This window comes from Oryctolagus cuniculus, chromosome 10 (assembly GCF_964237555.1).
Source record: "Oryctolagus cuniculus chromosome 10, mOryCun1.1, whole genome shotgun sequence".
NCBI classification, from domain to species: domain Eukaryota; kingdom Metazoa; phylum Chordata; class Mammalia; order Lagomorpha; family Leporidae; genus Oryctolagus; species Oryctolagus cuniculus.
The window spans coordinates 101,309,670-101,326,938 of NC_091441.1; the positions used below are offsets into that span (position 1 = coordinate 101,309,670).

The window sequence follows — 17,269 nt, forward strand, 5'->3', positions numbered from 1 at the left end:
CGCTCCTTTAAGCTAAAGGCTGAGGGGGACCCGAGCTTGCCGAGCCCAGCACCTCCTTTGCTTTATTAAGGGAGGGAGGTGGGGCTGACAGAGGGAGGGAGCGGCCAGGAACCGTCGTCCTCCTTACAACAGGTGAGGGGTGCGCTAAGTTCGGGGTAGAAAGTCCTTAAGGAATGAATGAATGAGTGAACGAATTTAACCGGCTCCCGACTCTGGAGACTCCAACTTGACCTCGTCCCTCTTCAGCACAGCGGACACAGGAAGTCCCGCCCCCGACCGCCGCAGCCCCGCCCCGGCCGCCGCAGCCCCGCCCCCGGCCGCCGCAGCCCCGCCCACCGCCTAACCGTTGCGTGCCCGCCACGCGGCCGTTGCCTGCTTGGGTCGCCGCCGGCTGAGGCGGGCGGTGGCGCCGTGGTCCGAGCCCCCTGCCGTCGGGCACTGCCGCTCGCAGGGACTGCAGGCGCCTGGGGAACCGACCTGCAGCTGGGCCGCCCTGGCCCGTCAGCCCTTCTAGCCCTACCGGGCCTCCAGCTCGGCCTGGCTTCTCAGCGCCAGCCGGGTTCCGCCGCCTCTGACCGAGAGCCCAACACCCAGTGTCCACCCACGTCTTGCCTCGGGTCTCGCTCGTGCCTTGCCTTTCCCCAGACGGTGAAGACCCGTGGAGGCGGCGCTGGCCGCTCGCGCACCCCTGAGCCGTGCCCGGGCATAGTCCCCCCACCCCTCCCCCTGTTGTGCTGCCCGGAACCGCGCTCACCTGGGGCAGGCACCCCAGGAAGGTGGACAGACTGACCCTGGGCTTGTGAAAGGAGGAGCAGCTGGGCTTGAGGGGGAGAAACGGGGGCCGCTCCGTAGGCTGACCCCTGCAGCCACCGCTCTCTCTGCCTCCTCCTCCTTTGGGTCCCTGAATCCACGAGCACCTACAGTGTGCCAGGCAGGGATCCATCCCGGGCATGGACAGGAGGGAGGAGGGTGGGCGTGCTGGGAGAGGCAGGGCCCCTCCTGGGAGCAGAGGGGTGACGGCCTTTGCTTTCTCCCAGCCAGGAGGGCCAGCAGGTGGGCGCCCCGCAGCAGGTCCCTGCTCACTGGGACAGGGAGGCCGAGGACCAGGCAGGCACAGAGCCCATCGCCTCCATCCCAGCGCTCATGAGTGCGACCTGACGGCCCGAGCCAGGACCCAGGAGTCGGCCGGAGCACCAGGGCAGCAGGAGTCCTCAGCAGAGCCTGCCCACACCTGCAGCTCCAGTGCCTGGTGTCTCCTGAGAGCCTCCCTGGCCTGCACAGGATCTGGGTAGGTGCCAGAGCCGAGCTCCAGCACCCTCTGCGAAACAGGGCCACACACGTGACTTCTGGGGACTAGGCCTGGCGTGGCTCCCCCGACGCGGGCTGTTCCACGCCGGCCGGGAGCTGAGGTCAGGAAAGGAGCAGCCAGTGTAGGGGCGGGTGTGGGGCCGCCCACTAGCACCCTTCAGGGTCCCTACCTGCTGCTGTCCATTTTGGCCAAAACCAGTCACGGGGTTGAAAATTCAACACAGGGAAGTTTCCCTCTGGCTTTGTTTCTGCTTCGCCTGTCCCACCCTGACGATTGATTTGAGCTTTTCCTTGTAGGTCTGTTTCTTCAGATACTGTGGAGGCTCCTGGTTAGTAGGTTTCTACAGGGCCTCGTTTGGAATGGCTCCGTCTGCTTGGTGGCACGAACGTTGTCAGTGTGTGGTGACCTCCTCTAGCCATGATGCTGATGCTTGTCTTGTTCCTCTTTTTTTTTTTTTTTTTTTTTTTTTAAGATTGATTTATTTGTTTGAAAGAGAGCGAGAGAGGGAGACAGAGATCTTCCATCTTCTGGTTCACTCCCCAGATGGCCACAATGGCCAGGGCTGGGTCAGGCCGAAGCCAGGAGCTTCTTCTTTGTCTCCCATGTGGGTGCAGGGACCCAAAAACCTGGGCCATCTGCTGCTTTTCCCAGGCCATTAGTAAGGCGCTGTATTGGAAGTGGAGCAGCTGGGACACAAACTGGCTTAACCAGCTAACGCCAGCCGCGTCTTGTTCCTCTTGATAGCAAGGCAAAAGAGCCTTGGAAAAGACATCTGGCCAAAACCCGTGAGAGGAAAGTGAGAGCTCACTTGACCTCCTTTAACCCTCTTTGTTTTTGCAGTATCTTGTAGCCTTGCTCCTCTTCCTCTGAAGGCATTTGGAGAATACACGTCTGCCTGGCAAAACTTTAGGAGACCTTTGAATGTCCTCCCTTTGCTTTAAAGACCTAAGTACTGGCCGGCGCCGCGTCTCAATAGGCTAATCCTCCACCTAGCGGTGCCTGCACACCAGGTTCCAGTCCCGGTCGGGGCGCCGGATTCTGTCCCGGTTGCCCCTCTTCCAGGCTAGCTCTCTGCTGTGGCCTGGGAGTGCAGTGGAGGATGGCCCAAGTCCTTGGGCCCTGCACCCCATGGGAGACCAGGAGAAGCACCTGGCTCCTGCCTTCAGATCAGCGCGGTGCGCCAGCCGTGGCGGCCATTGGAGAGTGAACCAACGGCAAAAAGGAGGACCTTTCTCTCTCTCTCTCTCTCTCTCTCTCTCTCTCTCTCTCTCACTATCAGGTGCCGCAGCTCACTAGGCTAATCCTCCGCCTAGCGGCGCCGGCACACCGGGTTCTAGTCCCGGTTGGGGCGCCGGATTCTGTCCCGGTTGCCCCTCTTCCAGGCCAGCTCTCTGCTGTGGCCAGGGAGTGCAGTGGAGGATGGCCCAGGTGCTTGGGCCCTGCACCCCATGGGAGACCAGGATAAGTACCTGGCTCCTGCCATCGGATCAGCGCAGTGTGCCGGCCGCGGCGGCCATTGGAGGGTGAACCAACGGCAAAGGAAGACCTTTCTGTCTCTCTCTCACACTGTCCAATCTGCCTGTCAAAAAATAAAAAATAAATAAATAAAAAGACCTAAGTATTTATAGATCAATATATACTAGGAGATACATACCAAAACTTATGGGAGACTGTGGATTTAGACTGGGCACCTGCACTGGCCCAGTGGAGCAAACCCATGGAGAGCTGAATCACAATCCTGGAGCTCCACCTGGTTGCCAAAGGCTTGGAGCAGGGACTGGTGTTGTAACACAGCGAGTTAAGGCACTGGCAATCATATGAGTGCTGGCTCGAGTCCCAGCTGGTCCACTTCAGATTAAGCTTCCTGGTAATGTGCCTGGGAAAGCAGTGGTAGATGGCCCAAGTACTTGGCCACTGCTACCCATGTGGGAGACCATGATGGGGTTCCAGGCTCCTGGCCCTGGCCATATGGAGAGTGAACTAGCAGATAGAAGATTTTCTCTGTCCTTCTCTTCTCTCTCTCCCTCTCCCTCACTCTGCCTTTCAAATAAGTAAATAAAACCTTGAAAGAAGGCAGCCCTGGAGCCAATGAACTTTTCAGGCTTTCTAGAGCTGGTTGAGCTGTAACTGATGGAGTTGTTTTCTGTATCTCCCCCCTTCTCACCCCCCTTCTGCAGATGCTGTCTGGCACTTTGTTGGTGGGGGATTGTCAGGACCTGGTCTGCTTCTGGGACCCACTCTATTTCTGAATCCTGTTTTGTTCTGTTTTGCTCACATAATTTTTACTTGACATACTTGGCCGAACAAATTTTCTAACATTATAAATGAAGAGAAATGAGATCCTACATATTCTACAAGGGTATTTGAAGAAGTTCATGGGAAATGGGGTTCAAGGTTTACTTCGGTGCAATCTTGAAATCCATAAATACGAGAAGTTTTCACAAAGTTCACGAAAAATGCAGAGCATGGAAGACATTAGCCATGGATTTGAAAATTTTATTTCATCTAAATGAATTTATCTTTTAAATCAGCTTTTCCACAGAATTTCTGGAGTGCCCTCTCATCCTACAATTTGCTTTTCAATTTTTTGCCATGTCTTAGATACCTTAGGGGATATGAACACAGATTTGTTTTATTGTTTTTGTCATTGTCTTTTTAATTTAAGATTTATTTATTTGAAAGGCAGAGTGACAGAGAGAGGGAGAGACAAAGAGAGGTTTCCATCTGTTGGTTTACTTCCCCAAATGCCTGCAACAGCCAGTGCTGGGCCAGGTCAAAGCCAGGAGTCAGGAACTCGATCCAGGTCTCACATGTATGTGGCAGGAATACAAGCACCTGGGCATATTGGCAGGAAGCTGAATCAAAAGCAGAGTAGCCGGCGCCGCGGCTCACTAGGCTAATCCTCCGCCTAGCGGCGCCGGCACACCGGGTTCTAGTCCCGGTCGGGGCGCCGGATTCTGTCCCGGTTGCTCCTCTTCCAGGCCAGCTCTCTGCTGTGGCCAGGGAGTGCAGTGGAGGATGGCCCAGGTGCTTGGGCCCTGCACCCCATGGGAGACCAGGAAAAGCACCTGGCTCCTGGCTCCTGCCATCGGATCAGCGCGGTGCGCTGGCCGCAGCGCGCCTACCGCGGCGGCCATTGGAGGGTGAACGAACGGCAAAGGAAGACCTTTCTCTCTGTCTCTCTCTCTCACTGTCCACTCTGCCTGTCAAAAAAAAAAAAAAAAAAAAAAAAAAAAAAGCAGAGTAGCCACGACTCAGACTGGCACTCTGAGAGGAGATATGGGTATCCCAAGCAGTGAGTGCCACAATGCCCACCACCTGTTTTGTTTTGAATACCCATTTATTTTGCATTGTATTTCTTGTATTCTTACCCATTTTAAAATTTAAGTTATTTCCAACTTTTTTAAGATAAAATTAGAGACAGTTTTCATCACTGGCTCACTCTCCAAATGCTTGGGAGCTGGGAATTTAATCCAAGTCTTCCATGTGGGTAGCAGGGACCCACCTACTTGAGCCATCACTTTCTGCGTCCTAGGAGGTGCAAAGCCACCATCTCCCACCCAGGCCTTTCTATATGAAGGCTTCTTAACAGCTCTGTCAAATAACAACCCCTTTTTCCAACTTTTAGTTACAATTCTACAATAGACATCCCTGTATATAACAGTTTGTTAAAAATTTAATTAAAAGACATAAAAATTATACATACTTATGAGGTACCATGTGATATTATGACACATGTATTTGTGATATAATAACATTAGAATAAGCGTATCTTTTTTTTTCTTTCAATAATTTTTTTAAAGATTTATTTATTTATTTTGAAAGAGTTACACAGAGAGAGAGGGAGAGTCAGAGAGAGAGAGTGAGGTCATCCATCCGCTGGTTCACTTCCCAGTTGGCCACAACGGCCAGAGCTGCACCGATCTGAAGCCAGGAGCCAGGAGTCTCCTCTGGGTCTCCCACACAGGTGCAAGGGGCCAAGGTCTTGGGCCATCTTCCACTGCTTTCCCAGGCCACAGCAGAGAGCTGGATCGGAAGTGGAGTAGCTGGGACACTAACCAGCGCCCATATCGGATGCCAGCACTTCAGGTGGCGGCTTTACCCACTATGCCACAGTGCCAGCCCCAGGATAAGCATATCTTTCTACTCAAACATTTAATATCCTTTCTTGTTTTTTAAAAAAGAAATACACAGCACCTTATGATTTATAAATATTCTACTGTGCAATAGAACAGCTGAATTTATTACTCTTATCTTTCATATTTTTTGAGAGGCACAGAGACAGGAGAGCAAGAGAGACAGAAAGGGCCCCCAGTAGCTGCTTCCCTTCCAAATGCCTGCAGTGGCTGGGGTTGAGGCAGGGCCAGGGCCAGGGCCAGGGCCAGGGCCAGGGCCAGGGACCAGGAACACAATCTAGGTCTACGTGGGAGGCAGGAATGCAGTTATTTGGGCCATGATTGCTTCCTCCCAGGGCTGCATGACCGGGAACTGGAGCCATGAATGGAAGCCAGGTGCTCCGAGGTGGGACACAGGCATCTTAACTGCTTGCCTGAACAGCTGCTCTTCTTATTCTCAGCTAACGAAACTTAGTACTCATTAATCAAGCTTTCCCCATCTCTCCCTCACTCCTGTCCTCCTCAGCCTCTGGTAACCACCATTGTCATCTGAACGATGAGAACAGCCAGTGTAGATTCCAATGTGCATGAGAGCATGTGGGACACACGTCTGTCTGTGCTTGGCTTATTTCACGTGGCATGCTGACCTCCAGTTCCAGCCGTGATGTTGTAGTGTCAAGTTGTCATCCTTTTCTGGGGCGGAGTAGTAGTCTGTTGTGCGTATGTGCCACAGTCTTACTCCAATCACGAGCAGATGACACTTAGGCTGTTTCCATTCGTGGCTGTCTGTTCCATGCCGTGATTTCCTTTCCCCGGGACACGCAGCAGCAGTGGGCCTGCTGGGTCACGTGGAAGGGCCAGTGTTCAGTTTTTGAGGAATCTCACAGGTGGCTGTGCTGCTTTGCATTCCCAGCGACAGTGTACAAGGGCTCCCTTCTCTCCAGATCCTCTGGAGCACGTTCACTTCTCTTTTTGGAAATAGCCAACCAAACTGGAGTGAGGCAGCATCTCACCGTGTTTTGATTTGCATCCCCTGGTAATTAATGCTGGTGAACATTTTTTTCCCATGTACTTGTGGGCATTTGCTTAAGGAATGTTTGGGTCTGCTGCCCATTTTTTAGTCAGATTCCTTTTGCTACTGGAATTCCTTGTAAATTTTGGTTATTAACCCTTGTGAGATACATACCTTGCCAATATTTTCTCCCATCCTGTAGTTTGTTCAATTTGTTGAGCATTTTCTTTGCTGTGCAGAAGCTCTTCAGTTTGATGAAACCTCTTGGTCTGTTTTCACTGTTTTCTATGCTTTTTGTGTCTGGCCCAAAACGTCCTTGAGCATTCCAGTATCCTGAATCATTTCCCCTGTTCTCATCCAGGAGTTTCAGACTCAGGTCTTACACGTAGGTGTTTGTTCTTCTATGTATATATATTTGTATTCATATGTGGGCTTTTCTCTGTAACCTGGATTCCAAGTAGAATTGCTGGGCTGAAGGTTTGCACTGAATATTTGATGAATATCATCAAATTGCTTTCCAACATGCTTATAATCATTTGTCTTTCCATGGGCAGAAAATGAGAGGATCTGTTGGTGTACTTGCCGGCCCACGTGGAATTGAATGGGACTGTAGGCCCATGAAGAGCTGCAGGCTTCCTGAAAAGTGGTACCTTCAGGCAAAGTTCTAATCAGTTCTGAGCATTTTTTTAAAAAGATATATGTTATTTGAAAGAGTTACAGAGAGAGAAGGAGAGGGAAAGAGAGAGAGAGAGAGAGATGTTCCATCTGCTGCTTTACTCCCCAAATGGCCACAACATCCAGAACTGGGCCAGGCCAAAACCAGGAGCTTCTTCCAGCTCTCCGGCTTGGGTGCAGGGGCCCAAGTACTTGGGCTATCTTCTGCTTTCCAAAGTGCATTAGCAGGGAGCTGATTCAGGAATGGAACAACTGGGACTTGAACTGGTGCTCACATGGAATGCCAGTGTCACAGGAGGCAGTTTAACCCACTGTGCTACAACATTGGCCTCTCCTGCAAACCTTAAACTGTACTAGAAGTTTGAACTCTTATATTTCTCAAAAGATAAAAGACTTCCAGTAATGACAAAATAGTTAGGACTAATGCTGTGATAGATAACTAGAAAAAAAAAAAAAAAAAACAGAGAAAATAGCCAAAGTATTTTCTTAAAGCCGTTAGAGAGCTATAAAGACAATAGACAGATTGCATTCCTGACCTGAGACTGAGGAAGAAGAAATCCAGAGAGAGGATTTCAGCATTTGGTGCTGCATCTTCCTAATCTAGAAGAGATCTCTGAGAGGCTGAACAGAACTTTTGGCTCCAAAGGTAAAAATTCAGTTTCAGGCTTGCCAGAGTCTGGTGGAATTCCGTCCACACAGTAGGAACCAAAAGTAAAACAGCCTTCAAACAATTACAACTCTCCTTGTCACCTGGGTAGATGTACACAAGGCAGTTTAGATTTCTGAAGTTGGCCTAAGGGGATCTTGGATTAGTACTACCCCTGCACCCATCAGAAGAAAACAAATCCCATTTTGAAGGAAGATAAATCCTTGGCCTCAAATTATTTCTCCATTTTCTTTTCAAACACAAAGTCAAGTTCAGAAGCAGGGAGTAGACTTGTTACATAAGACACTACAAATGATAACTAGCAGAAGCAGCAGGGACTACAAAGAAACCTGTAGGCTCCACATTTGGGGAGTGCAGTAGTAGATGGAAGATTTCTCTCTCCCTCTAGCTCTGTCTCTCTCTCTTTCTCTATGTGCAACTCCCTGCCTTTTGAAATAAGAAAATAAGTCTTTAAAAAGCATAAAAACTTTACAGGAAAATAGACTTAATATTTAGTGTAGTTTTGGATATAAAAAAATTTTAAAGCTGTTTGTGGTTTCTTTTTTCTTTTAAGATTTATTTATTTGAAAGGCAGAGTTACAGAGAGGCAGAGGCAGAGGCAGAGAGGTCTTCCATCCACTGGTTCACTTCCTAGATGGCCACATCAACCAGGGCTGAGCTAGACCAAACCAGGAGCTTCCTCCAGGTCCAGGTCTCCGACACAGGTGCAGGAGACAAGGACTTGGACCATCTTCTGCTTTCTCAGGTCATAGCAGAGAGCTGGACTGAAAGTAGAGTAGGGGCCGGTGCTGTGGTGTAGTGGGTAAAGCTGCTGCCTGCAGTGCTGGCATTCCATAGAGGCGCTGGTTCGAGTCCCAGCTGTGCCTCTTCCCATCCAGTTCTCTGCTATGGCTTGGGAAAGCAGTGGAGGAGGGCCCAAGTCCTTGGTTCACTTCCCAAATGGCCAGGGAAAGTAAACTTCAGAGGTGAAGGTGAAACAGTGGCACTCCCTGTTGAGTAAGACTGCATCTTTTCTTTTTATGACAGGCAGAGTGGACAGAGAGAGAGAGAGAAAGAAAGGTCTTCCTTTTCCGTTGGTTCACCCCACAATGGCTGCTGCGGCCGGCGTGCTGTGTCCTGTGCACTGCGTTGATCCGAAGCCAGGAGCCAGGTGCTTTTTCCTTGTCTCCTATGCAGGTACAGAGCTGGGCAGATCTGAAACCAGGACTCAGTTGCTTCTTCCGGGTGTCCCACATGCATGCAGCAGCCCAAGGATTGGGCCATCTTCTACTGCTTTCCCAGGCACATTAACAGAGAACTGAATTAGAAGTGGAGCAGCTAGGACTCGAGCTGGCGCTCATATTGGATACCGACACTGCAGGCAAGGACTTTACCCGCTGCGTCACAGCACCAGCCCCAATCTGAGTATTTTCTTTTTTTTAAAGATTTATTTATTTGTTTATTTGAAAGGCAGTGTTACAGAGAAGCAAAGAGAGAGAAAGAGAGAGAGAGAGAGAGGGAGAGGGAGAGAGATGTGGATCCTCTGGTTCACTCCCCAGATGGCCAAAATGGTCGGAGCTGTGCCGATCCAAAACCAGGAGCCAGGAGCTTCTTCCAGGTCTCCCACATGGGTGCAGGGGCCCAAGGACTTGGGCCATCTTCTGCTGCTATCCCAGGCCATAGCAGAGAGCTGGATCAGAAGTGGAGCAGCTGGGACGCGTGCCTATATGGGATGCCGGCACTGCAGGCGGTGCTACAGCGCCAGACTGAGTGTTTCCTAAGTGTACTTCTGATTGCTTCTTGAACCAGTGGTAGTCCAAGAGTACATTGTGGCATTTTGTGAATTTCCCAGTTTGCCTTCTGTGATAGATTTCCCACTTGTGCCCATGATAGTCAGAGACAATAGTTTGTATGATGTTCATTTCTGCTGAGACTGAACTTGATGCTTAACATGTGGTCCACCCTGGGGAGAGTCTCACATATACTTCAGAGGAAAATGCATTCTGTAGGTTGGGGATATGGTATACAAATATTCACTTAGCATAATGATGTCCAATGAAACCCTGCAAGACATTGACATAGGCAGAGTTCTTGGAAAAGACCCCAGAGGCACAAGCAATCAAAGCCAAAACTGACAAATGGGATTACATCAAATTGAGAAGCTTCTGCACTGCAGAAGAAGCACTCAGGAAAGAGGCAACCAACAGAATGGGAGAAATCATTTGCAAAGTATGCAACTGATAAAGGATTAATAACCAGAATATATAAAGAGGTCAAGAAACTCAACAACAGCAAAACAAACAACCCTGTTAAAAAGTGGGTAAAGGACTTAATCAGGATTTTTCAAAATAGGAAATCCAGCTAGTCAACAGACACATGAAAAAATGCTCAGGATCACTAGCTGTCAGGGAAATGCAAATCAGAACCACAATGAAGGGGCCGGTGCTGTGGTACAGCAGGTTAAAGCCCTGGCCTGAAGCGCCAGCATCTCATATGGGTGCCAGTTCAAGTTCCGGCTGCTCCTCTTCCAATCCGGCTCTCTGCTATGGCCTGGGAAAGCAGTACAAGATGGCCCAAGTCCTTGGGCCCCTGCACCCACATGGGACGCTCCTGGCTCCTGGCTTCAGATGGGCGCAGTTCTACCCATTGTGGCCAATTGGGGAATGAACCAGCGGATGGAAGACCTCTCTCTCTTTTTCTGCCTTTCCTCTCTCTCTGTATAACTCTGACTTTCAAATAAATAAATAAATCTTAAAAAAATAAAGTTAATTGTAAATAGATCTCAGTAAATAAGAACGGGAATAGGAGAGGGAGGAGGCAGAGGCGTGGGAATGTGGGTGGGAAGAATCACTATATTCCAAAAGGTGTATTTATGAAATGCATGAAGTTTGTATACCTTAAATAAAAGGTTTTTTTTTGGGAAAAATGAATAAATACTAAAAAAAAGTCCATTGTGACCGATTTCTTTGCAAATATTAGGATTTCGTTATTTTTTATGGCTAATATTCTGTCAAGTATACATGCTGCGTGTTCTTTATCCAGTCATCAGCTGATGGACATCTAGGTTGACTCCATGTCTTTGCTGTTGTGAATTGGGCTGCAGGGAAGGTGGGAGGGCAGGTATCTCTTTCATATGCTGATTTCAGTTTCTTTGGACATAATCCCAGAAGTGGGAAAGCTGTCATGGGGAACAGCTCTGTTTAGATGTTTTGAGGACTGTCCTGTTTCCCATGATGGTTATGCTGTGTGCATTCCCACCCACAGTGTTTCGGGCTTCCCTTTTCTCCACATCTTCATGAGCATTTGTTCTCCTGACTTCTGTGTAGTAGTCTGCTTTGGATTAATTAGAGTCTTCAATCCATTTTCATTTTTTTAAAAGATTTATTTGAAAGAGTTACAAAGAGAGAGATCTTCCATCTGCTGGTTCACTCCCCAGATGGCTGCAATTGCCAGTACTAGGCCAGGCTGCCAGGAACCAGGAGCTTCTTACAGGTTTCCCACATGGGTAGCAGGGGCCTAGGCACTTGGATGATCATCTGCTGCTTTTCACAGGCCATTAGCAGGGAGCTGGATTGGAAATGGAACAGCCAGGACACAAACCTGCATCCTTATGGGATGCCGGTGTCGTAAGCAGTGGCTTTAACCACTATGCTGCAATGCTGGCCCCTTAAATTCATTTTTATTTAAAGCAATCTCTTATAAGGAAGGCCTAATGGCTGTCATTTTACTATTTAATTATAGAAACCACAGTGAGGAGGAGGTCCTCGATGGAGACCATCAACCAAGTAGAGCTAGCCAGCATCTGCAAAACAGGACCCAGGTGGCTGGGAAAATCATTGCCTGAGATGACCGGGACTCCTCCAGCTTCCAGCAAGAGGGGATATCATGAAGGGCATGCATCTCCCAGACATCAGAATGCTGTTACAGGTAAGGCACCCAGCTGCTAGAACATATATTTTCATGACCTATGCAAGCAAGGAGGACCTCAAACAATGCATGGTCACCTGTGAGAGGAAGAGGCACTCTTGGTGTTCAGTCAGACATCACCAGCAGTGCACTACTGCCTTAGCAAGTACATTGTGCACAGAGACTTAAAACCAGAAAATCTCATTTTGGATGCTGGGCTGAATATTAACTAACGGGCTCAGGCCTGAGCTGCAGACCAACTGAGGGACAACAGTTAGACATCTTGCAGGACGCTGCCGTCCTGGGTGAGGAACTGTGAGACTGAGGTGAAAAGCTCGTTGCCCTTTGTTGGGAAGAACTGGGTGCAGCTGGAGGACAACGTCCTGTCTGGCTATGACCAGGTTCCATCTTATATGAGTCTAGAGCTTGAGCACCTGTTGGATTGCTGACCTGTGACCCTGGGGAGAGCCCACGGAGGCAGACATGGGCCACCAGCGGCTCAGCATGGGACAGAGAGGACCCAGAGAAGGAATAGGAACAGGAAACACACGAATGCCTGGGGGGCCTGGGCTTGCAGCTGGGCCTCTGGAACAGGACAGCCGCTTCTCCCCCAGGCCATGCTGGGAGATCCCAGCCAAGGGCTCCACTGGACCAGAAGGAGAAATAACAGTCGTGGTCCTGCCCAGGTCCTGAAGCTCAAAACTATCTGGTGGGCCTGGGCTTCGAGATGGGCTATAATCGAAGACACTCTGGTCCCCTGTCCTGAGCTGGTGCCCAGTGCTGCAGAAGGGCCACACTGGGGCGGGCTCAGGCTACTCCCTCCCCTCAAAGCTGTCCTGATGCCCGGTGCCTCCCTGATTGCTGGGACCACAGGGGCAGTGCCCATGAGTGCGCCTTCCCATCTGCCAACTGCTGCTGCCTGGAGAGGACCATTTAGAAGACAGGAGCTGCTCCCAGGGAGCAGCAAAGAAAGGAAGTGTCCCAGCAGGGAGCCAGGGCTGCCAGGGGCTCTGCAGGATGGCAATAAACTTCCTCCTGCAGGTGTGGTGTCCTGCCAGCCTCCTCCTCACTGTGGCCTTGGGAGTCTGGAGAAGTTGTTTCCCTGTAGCCTCGTGAGAGGAGGGGCCCTCACACTGAGCCCTGAATTGCATTGCATTTTATTTAGCCTTTTGTTCACCATTCTCATGAGCACAGATCATGATTGTCTACACGGATGGGGCCAGCATGATGTTTGGATTCCTGGGTACACACCATGGAATGTTTCAATCAAGTTGACTGCACGTGGATCACCACAGAAAGACCAATGCTGCCCCAGGTCACTTCTGTGGGGATTCCAAAAAAGGTTGACCCCGTAGAGAAGAGAATGACTGTTCCCAGGGTGGGGGGAGGGGAATGGGCAGGAGCGGCTCACACCCTGCAGGGTTGCAGATGCAGAGGAGGGGTGGGCACTGAGCTCCTAGTCTAGAGTGATGTCTTTCAGAGGAGCTGCGACAGTCCATGCCCCATGTCTCCCTGCATTGTCAGTGGAGAACAAGGAGACCCCGAGGGCCACGAGCCTAACAACATGGTGTGTGGATCAGCCAGGTGTGGCCTCAGACAGCTGCAGGCGGGACTTGTTCAGCAGAGGACGGGGCGGCCTGTGCCTGGGGCTCCTCTAGTCCACAGGGCCCCTGGCAGCACCCTGGCCTTCCAGAGCATCTTGGGCAGAGCAGGGAGTGAGCCGAAAGGGGAGCTGGAGGCCGTCTGGAGAGGAGGGGCACCCTTGGGCCCCATGTGGATGAGCTGCAGGGATGGGGCCTTTCCCCAGCCCCGCTCTTCTGTTCTCGTCCGTGGTTCTGGGGAGGGAAGGAGAGAGGGGTCTTAGTGATGGCCCCGTCTTCCACCTCTGACGGTAAAATGGATGCTCCCCTGACCCGGTCACGGCTCTCACTGCTCTGCCGCCTCCCGGCACAGGACTGCCTGGCCTGTGGGCTGCAGGTTGAGCAGGGGCCAGGCACTAGGTGGAGTGCATCTGAAAACTTGCATGGAAAAGTGACTTCAGAGAACTACGAAGGTCACCCCCAGCAGTCAGAAAGACTCACTGTGGTCTGGGAGGGATGAGGCAACGTCCCATGGACCAGACGGTGTTGGAGTCACAGAGGTGACCTGGGCACAGCCCCGTGAGGCTCAGGGGTCGCTTGTCTGTGCTGCTGAGTTTCCTGTTTCGTGCAGGTCTGCGCCTTTCCTCCCTGATGTTTTCTCCTGGGAGCTGTGGCGTGGAGCAGTCCCTCTGGGAGGCCTGGCCCAGGTCTGGTGCCTTCAACCACTCTAGTGTCCAAGGGGTGCTCAGCTGTGGGCCAGAGGTCCGGGGAGGCCAGGAGTTCTGGTGACAAAGACAGCAGCCCAGGGAGCTGGAGGGCTGGCGGGCAGGGGGCCGTGGCTCAGGCAGGTTCCGGGTCCCAGTTACCGTTATTTCCATGTGAGCATGAATGTGTGGAAGGGAAGTCCCTCAGGTCTTCCTCTGAGATCATTAGGAGCCCAGAGAGCACCCAGGAAGGCCCCTGGCCCTCGGGCATGGCCTGGCCTGCCCTGTGCACAGCCTCTAATGTGCCGTGACCACCAGTGATCCCAGCCAGGGATGGCCCTGGAGCCTCCCCGCTCAGGTCAGCTTGTCCTTCAGCCTGAGAGCAGGGCCAGGGGAAGCCAGCAGGCTGGGCACGGGGTGGCAGCTTGTCGCTCCCCTCTGTCCCCAGTGTGGGTTTTCTCTCTGCCCAGCAGCTCAATGTTGGTCCCCGGTGTTGCTGTACTTCCCACCATGCCTGGCACCCCTCCCTTCAGTGCAGGAAGCAGTCCCCTCCGACTTCCACGACCTCCCTCACCTGTCCCCTGCAGACCCTTGCAAACCCCTCCCCTCCCCACCCCACCCCACCCCACCCCCACCGTTCCCTCTGCACACACTGAGCCGTCCATCCAGTTTGCCACAGATAATGGGCATGTGCTGTTTCATCTCTGGGAAGCCCTCAGGCTGGGCATGTGGCCAAGGTCTCCTGGTTCCCTGGGAGTTCAGTCATAGATCCTACTGTGAAGACCCCACTTCCAGCTGGGAAGACTACATGAATGGATGAGTGAACAATGAATGGGCATCTACCGATGATGGGGGGGGGGGGGTCTGCAGCCCTCGCCAGCCCCTCTTCCTCGCCATCTTGCCAGCACCCTAGCCTGTGTCCTGGCTGCTCAGGGAGCCCACATCTGTCCTTTGCTAACCCCACCTGTGTGGCCTTGGTGTCCCCAAGTGCAATTGGACTTGCATCTCAGGGGCTGTGGGAAGAGGGGTGGCCACTGTGAGCCACAGGCCGAAGAGGGAAAGGAGAGGCCCAGTGCCCCCAGCAGTGACGTCATGAGGGAAGGCACTGAGCGGGGTGGGTGTGGCCAGGCCCTGTGTCAGGGCTCCAGCGCCCGCTGCCATGGACTGCCTTCCACTGGATCTCCAGAAGGAGGAGATGGGTATGTGGTGAAGACAGACCCACCTTTAGACACCTGACACTGTTCTCAGGGACACCAGGCAGAGACGTCTGGGAGGAGCTGGACATGGGGGAAGAAGCTGAGGGGCAGCATCAGAGCTGTGACCCAGGTGGGATGGAGTCCTCTAAGGGAATGCTGCCCAGATCTGAGGCTGGGCTGGGCCAGCTCTGATGACTCAGCCACCTTCAGGGGGGCCCGTCTCCAAGTTTATAAAATCATTGCTCTTGGCAGGCCACAGCAGGTCTGAACTGGCCCCCGAGTGCTGGAGGATTTCAGGCTGTGGGGGCTCCTGGGTAGACCCTGCTTGTGCAGCCTCCTGTCTTTCATGGGACAGACCTTTAGAGCCCTCAAGTCAATGTTTTTTTTGTTTGTTTGTTTGTTTGTTCTTAAGATTTATTTATGAAAAGCTGAGTGGCAGAAAGAGAGGAAGAGGCACAGAGAAGATCTTCCCTCTTTGGCTTTTGGCTCTTGTGCCAGGCTGAAGCCAGGAGCCAGAAACTGCATCCATTCTCCCCCTTAGGCAGCAGGAACCCAAGTGTGTCGTCCCTATTACATTGCTTTCCCTGGGCTGTTAGCTGGGAGCTGGATAGGAAGTGGAGCAGCCGGGGCTCTGACCAGCATTCCCATAAGGGAAGCCGACATTGGGATTGAAGACTTGACCTGCTGCGGCACAGCACCAGCCTTTCGTGTCAAGCTGACGCTGATGAGGGTTGTCACCTGCACGAGCCCTGGAAGCAGCTGTGCTGCAGGGGTGTTTTGGCGCTGTCCTCTCTCTATGCAGATGGCAACTCCTAGAATTGGCGAGACTGGATTTGCCGGTGGCTACACACCCAGCCAGCACACAGTGCACTTCTGTGCCCGAGTTAAGCTCATTCCCCTGTGACTATGAGAAAGGAGAGGCTTCCTTTAGGGCACTCACAGAAGCTGTTCCACTCTGTGCTGGGCGTTCAAGGTCCTTTGCTCACTCTCAGACCACCCAGGTACTCTGGGTGGTGCCTCCCATGCCCCAGCCCTAGCAGGCCCAGGTGCAGCCACAGCCTCCTGGTGGCTGCTTCATGGTCCCAAAGGCCGTGGCTATAGTTGGCGGTCATCGCGCTCTGATGCAGGGGACAGCTGGATCCGCCATGGGGCCACTGCGAGCCCTGCTTTGGCAGCACCGCGGGTCTCACCGGCAAGGAACTCAGCCCTGCCCCAACAAGGCCAATCCCGTCATCCTGCTGTGCTCCGTCTCCCGGGGTCCCTCGTGAGACCGATTCTGGGTCAGTCCGAGTCTGGAAGCCAGGACACAGAGCTGTGCCAGGGAAGGGCCCTTGGGCGCGGCCTCCACCGTGAAGAGGATAAGCCCCCGGGAAGGCACGGAAACCGGGCTTGAACTCCCGGGGGCGGGGGCGCTGACCCGGAAATCAGTCACTCCCAGCAGGGTCTGCAGCTCCTGGCTCTGCCTGTGCCGGGGCCGGTGTGGGGTTTTTCTCCTTTGCGGTTCCCTTGTGCTCAGGGACTGGAGGAAAATGAACGCAAGCTGGCACCTGTACTGCTGGCGGCACAGCGCGGTCAGCAAGCCTCTGAGAAGATGGAGCTGCAGGACCGACTGCGGGGTCCGCGGGCCCCAGCCGGGAGCAGGGTGTTCTGCTGTCCCTGCGAGGCTCTCCCCAGACACTCCCCAAACCAGACCGCTCTGCGTTCGCCGCGGCGGGCAGTGCAGGACCGCAGCGCTGCCAAAAGGAGCCTTGGGTGCTTTTATGCTTGGCGTGGGAGTGGCTTCCGTGCCAAATGGGGTAGGCTGCAAGGTGCCCCAGGTGGGCTGGATGGAAGGCCCCCCCCCCAAAAAAAGAAACCCTGATATTTCTATAATAGCCTTAAGATAAAATTTCACAGATTTGGTAAAATACGTAAATCATCTACAAAATCTAAATGAAAGACTCAGTTTCTACCGCTCATCAAGGTTCTGTCTCCTTGCAAGAAACATCTCCATGCCGAGCAGTGGGGAAGAGTAGACAGGTTCACGTGTGTATTTTACAATCATGCAGCCTGGTCTCCTGCACCTTGCGGGTCAACCTGAAAACCTTGGTGAGCTCTTTTTATCACAGCTCTGAGGTTTATTTTTA

General features: G+C 52.4%; 1 protein-coding gene across 6 annotated transcripts in view; it reads left to right on the forward strand.

Annotated features, from left to right (window-relative positions):
• Positions 1-348: 348 nt before the first annotated feature.
• ELP6 (elongator acetyltransferase complex subunit 6) overlaps positions 349-17,269 on the forward strand; it is a 37,688-nt gene continuing 20,767 nt past the window's right edge. Inside the window, exons 1-3 of one of the 6 annotated variants that reach the window (XM_051852518.2) lie at positions 349-1,288; positions 6,991-7,082; positions 11,499-11,684. In XM_051852518.2, the coding sequence (XP_051708478.2) occupies positions 11,643-11,684 (42 nt within the window). In that variant the 5' untranslated portion in view covers positions 349-1,288; positions 6,991-7,082; positions 11,499-11,642. The remainder of the gene's footprint in view (positions 1,289-6,990; positions 7,083-11,498; positions 11,685-17,269) is intronic. The other 5 variants (XM_070050922.1, XM_070050923.1, XM_051852514.2 and 2 more) reach the window with 5 other exon arrangements.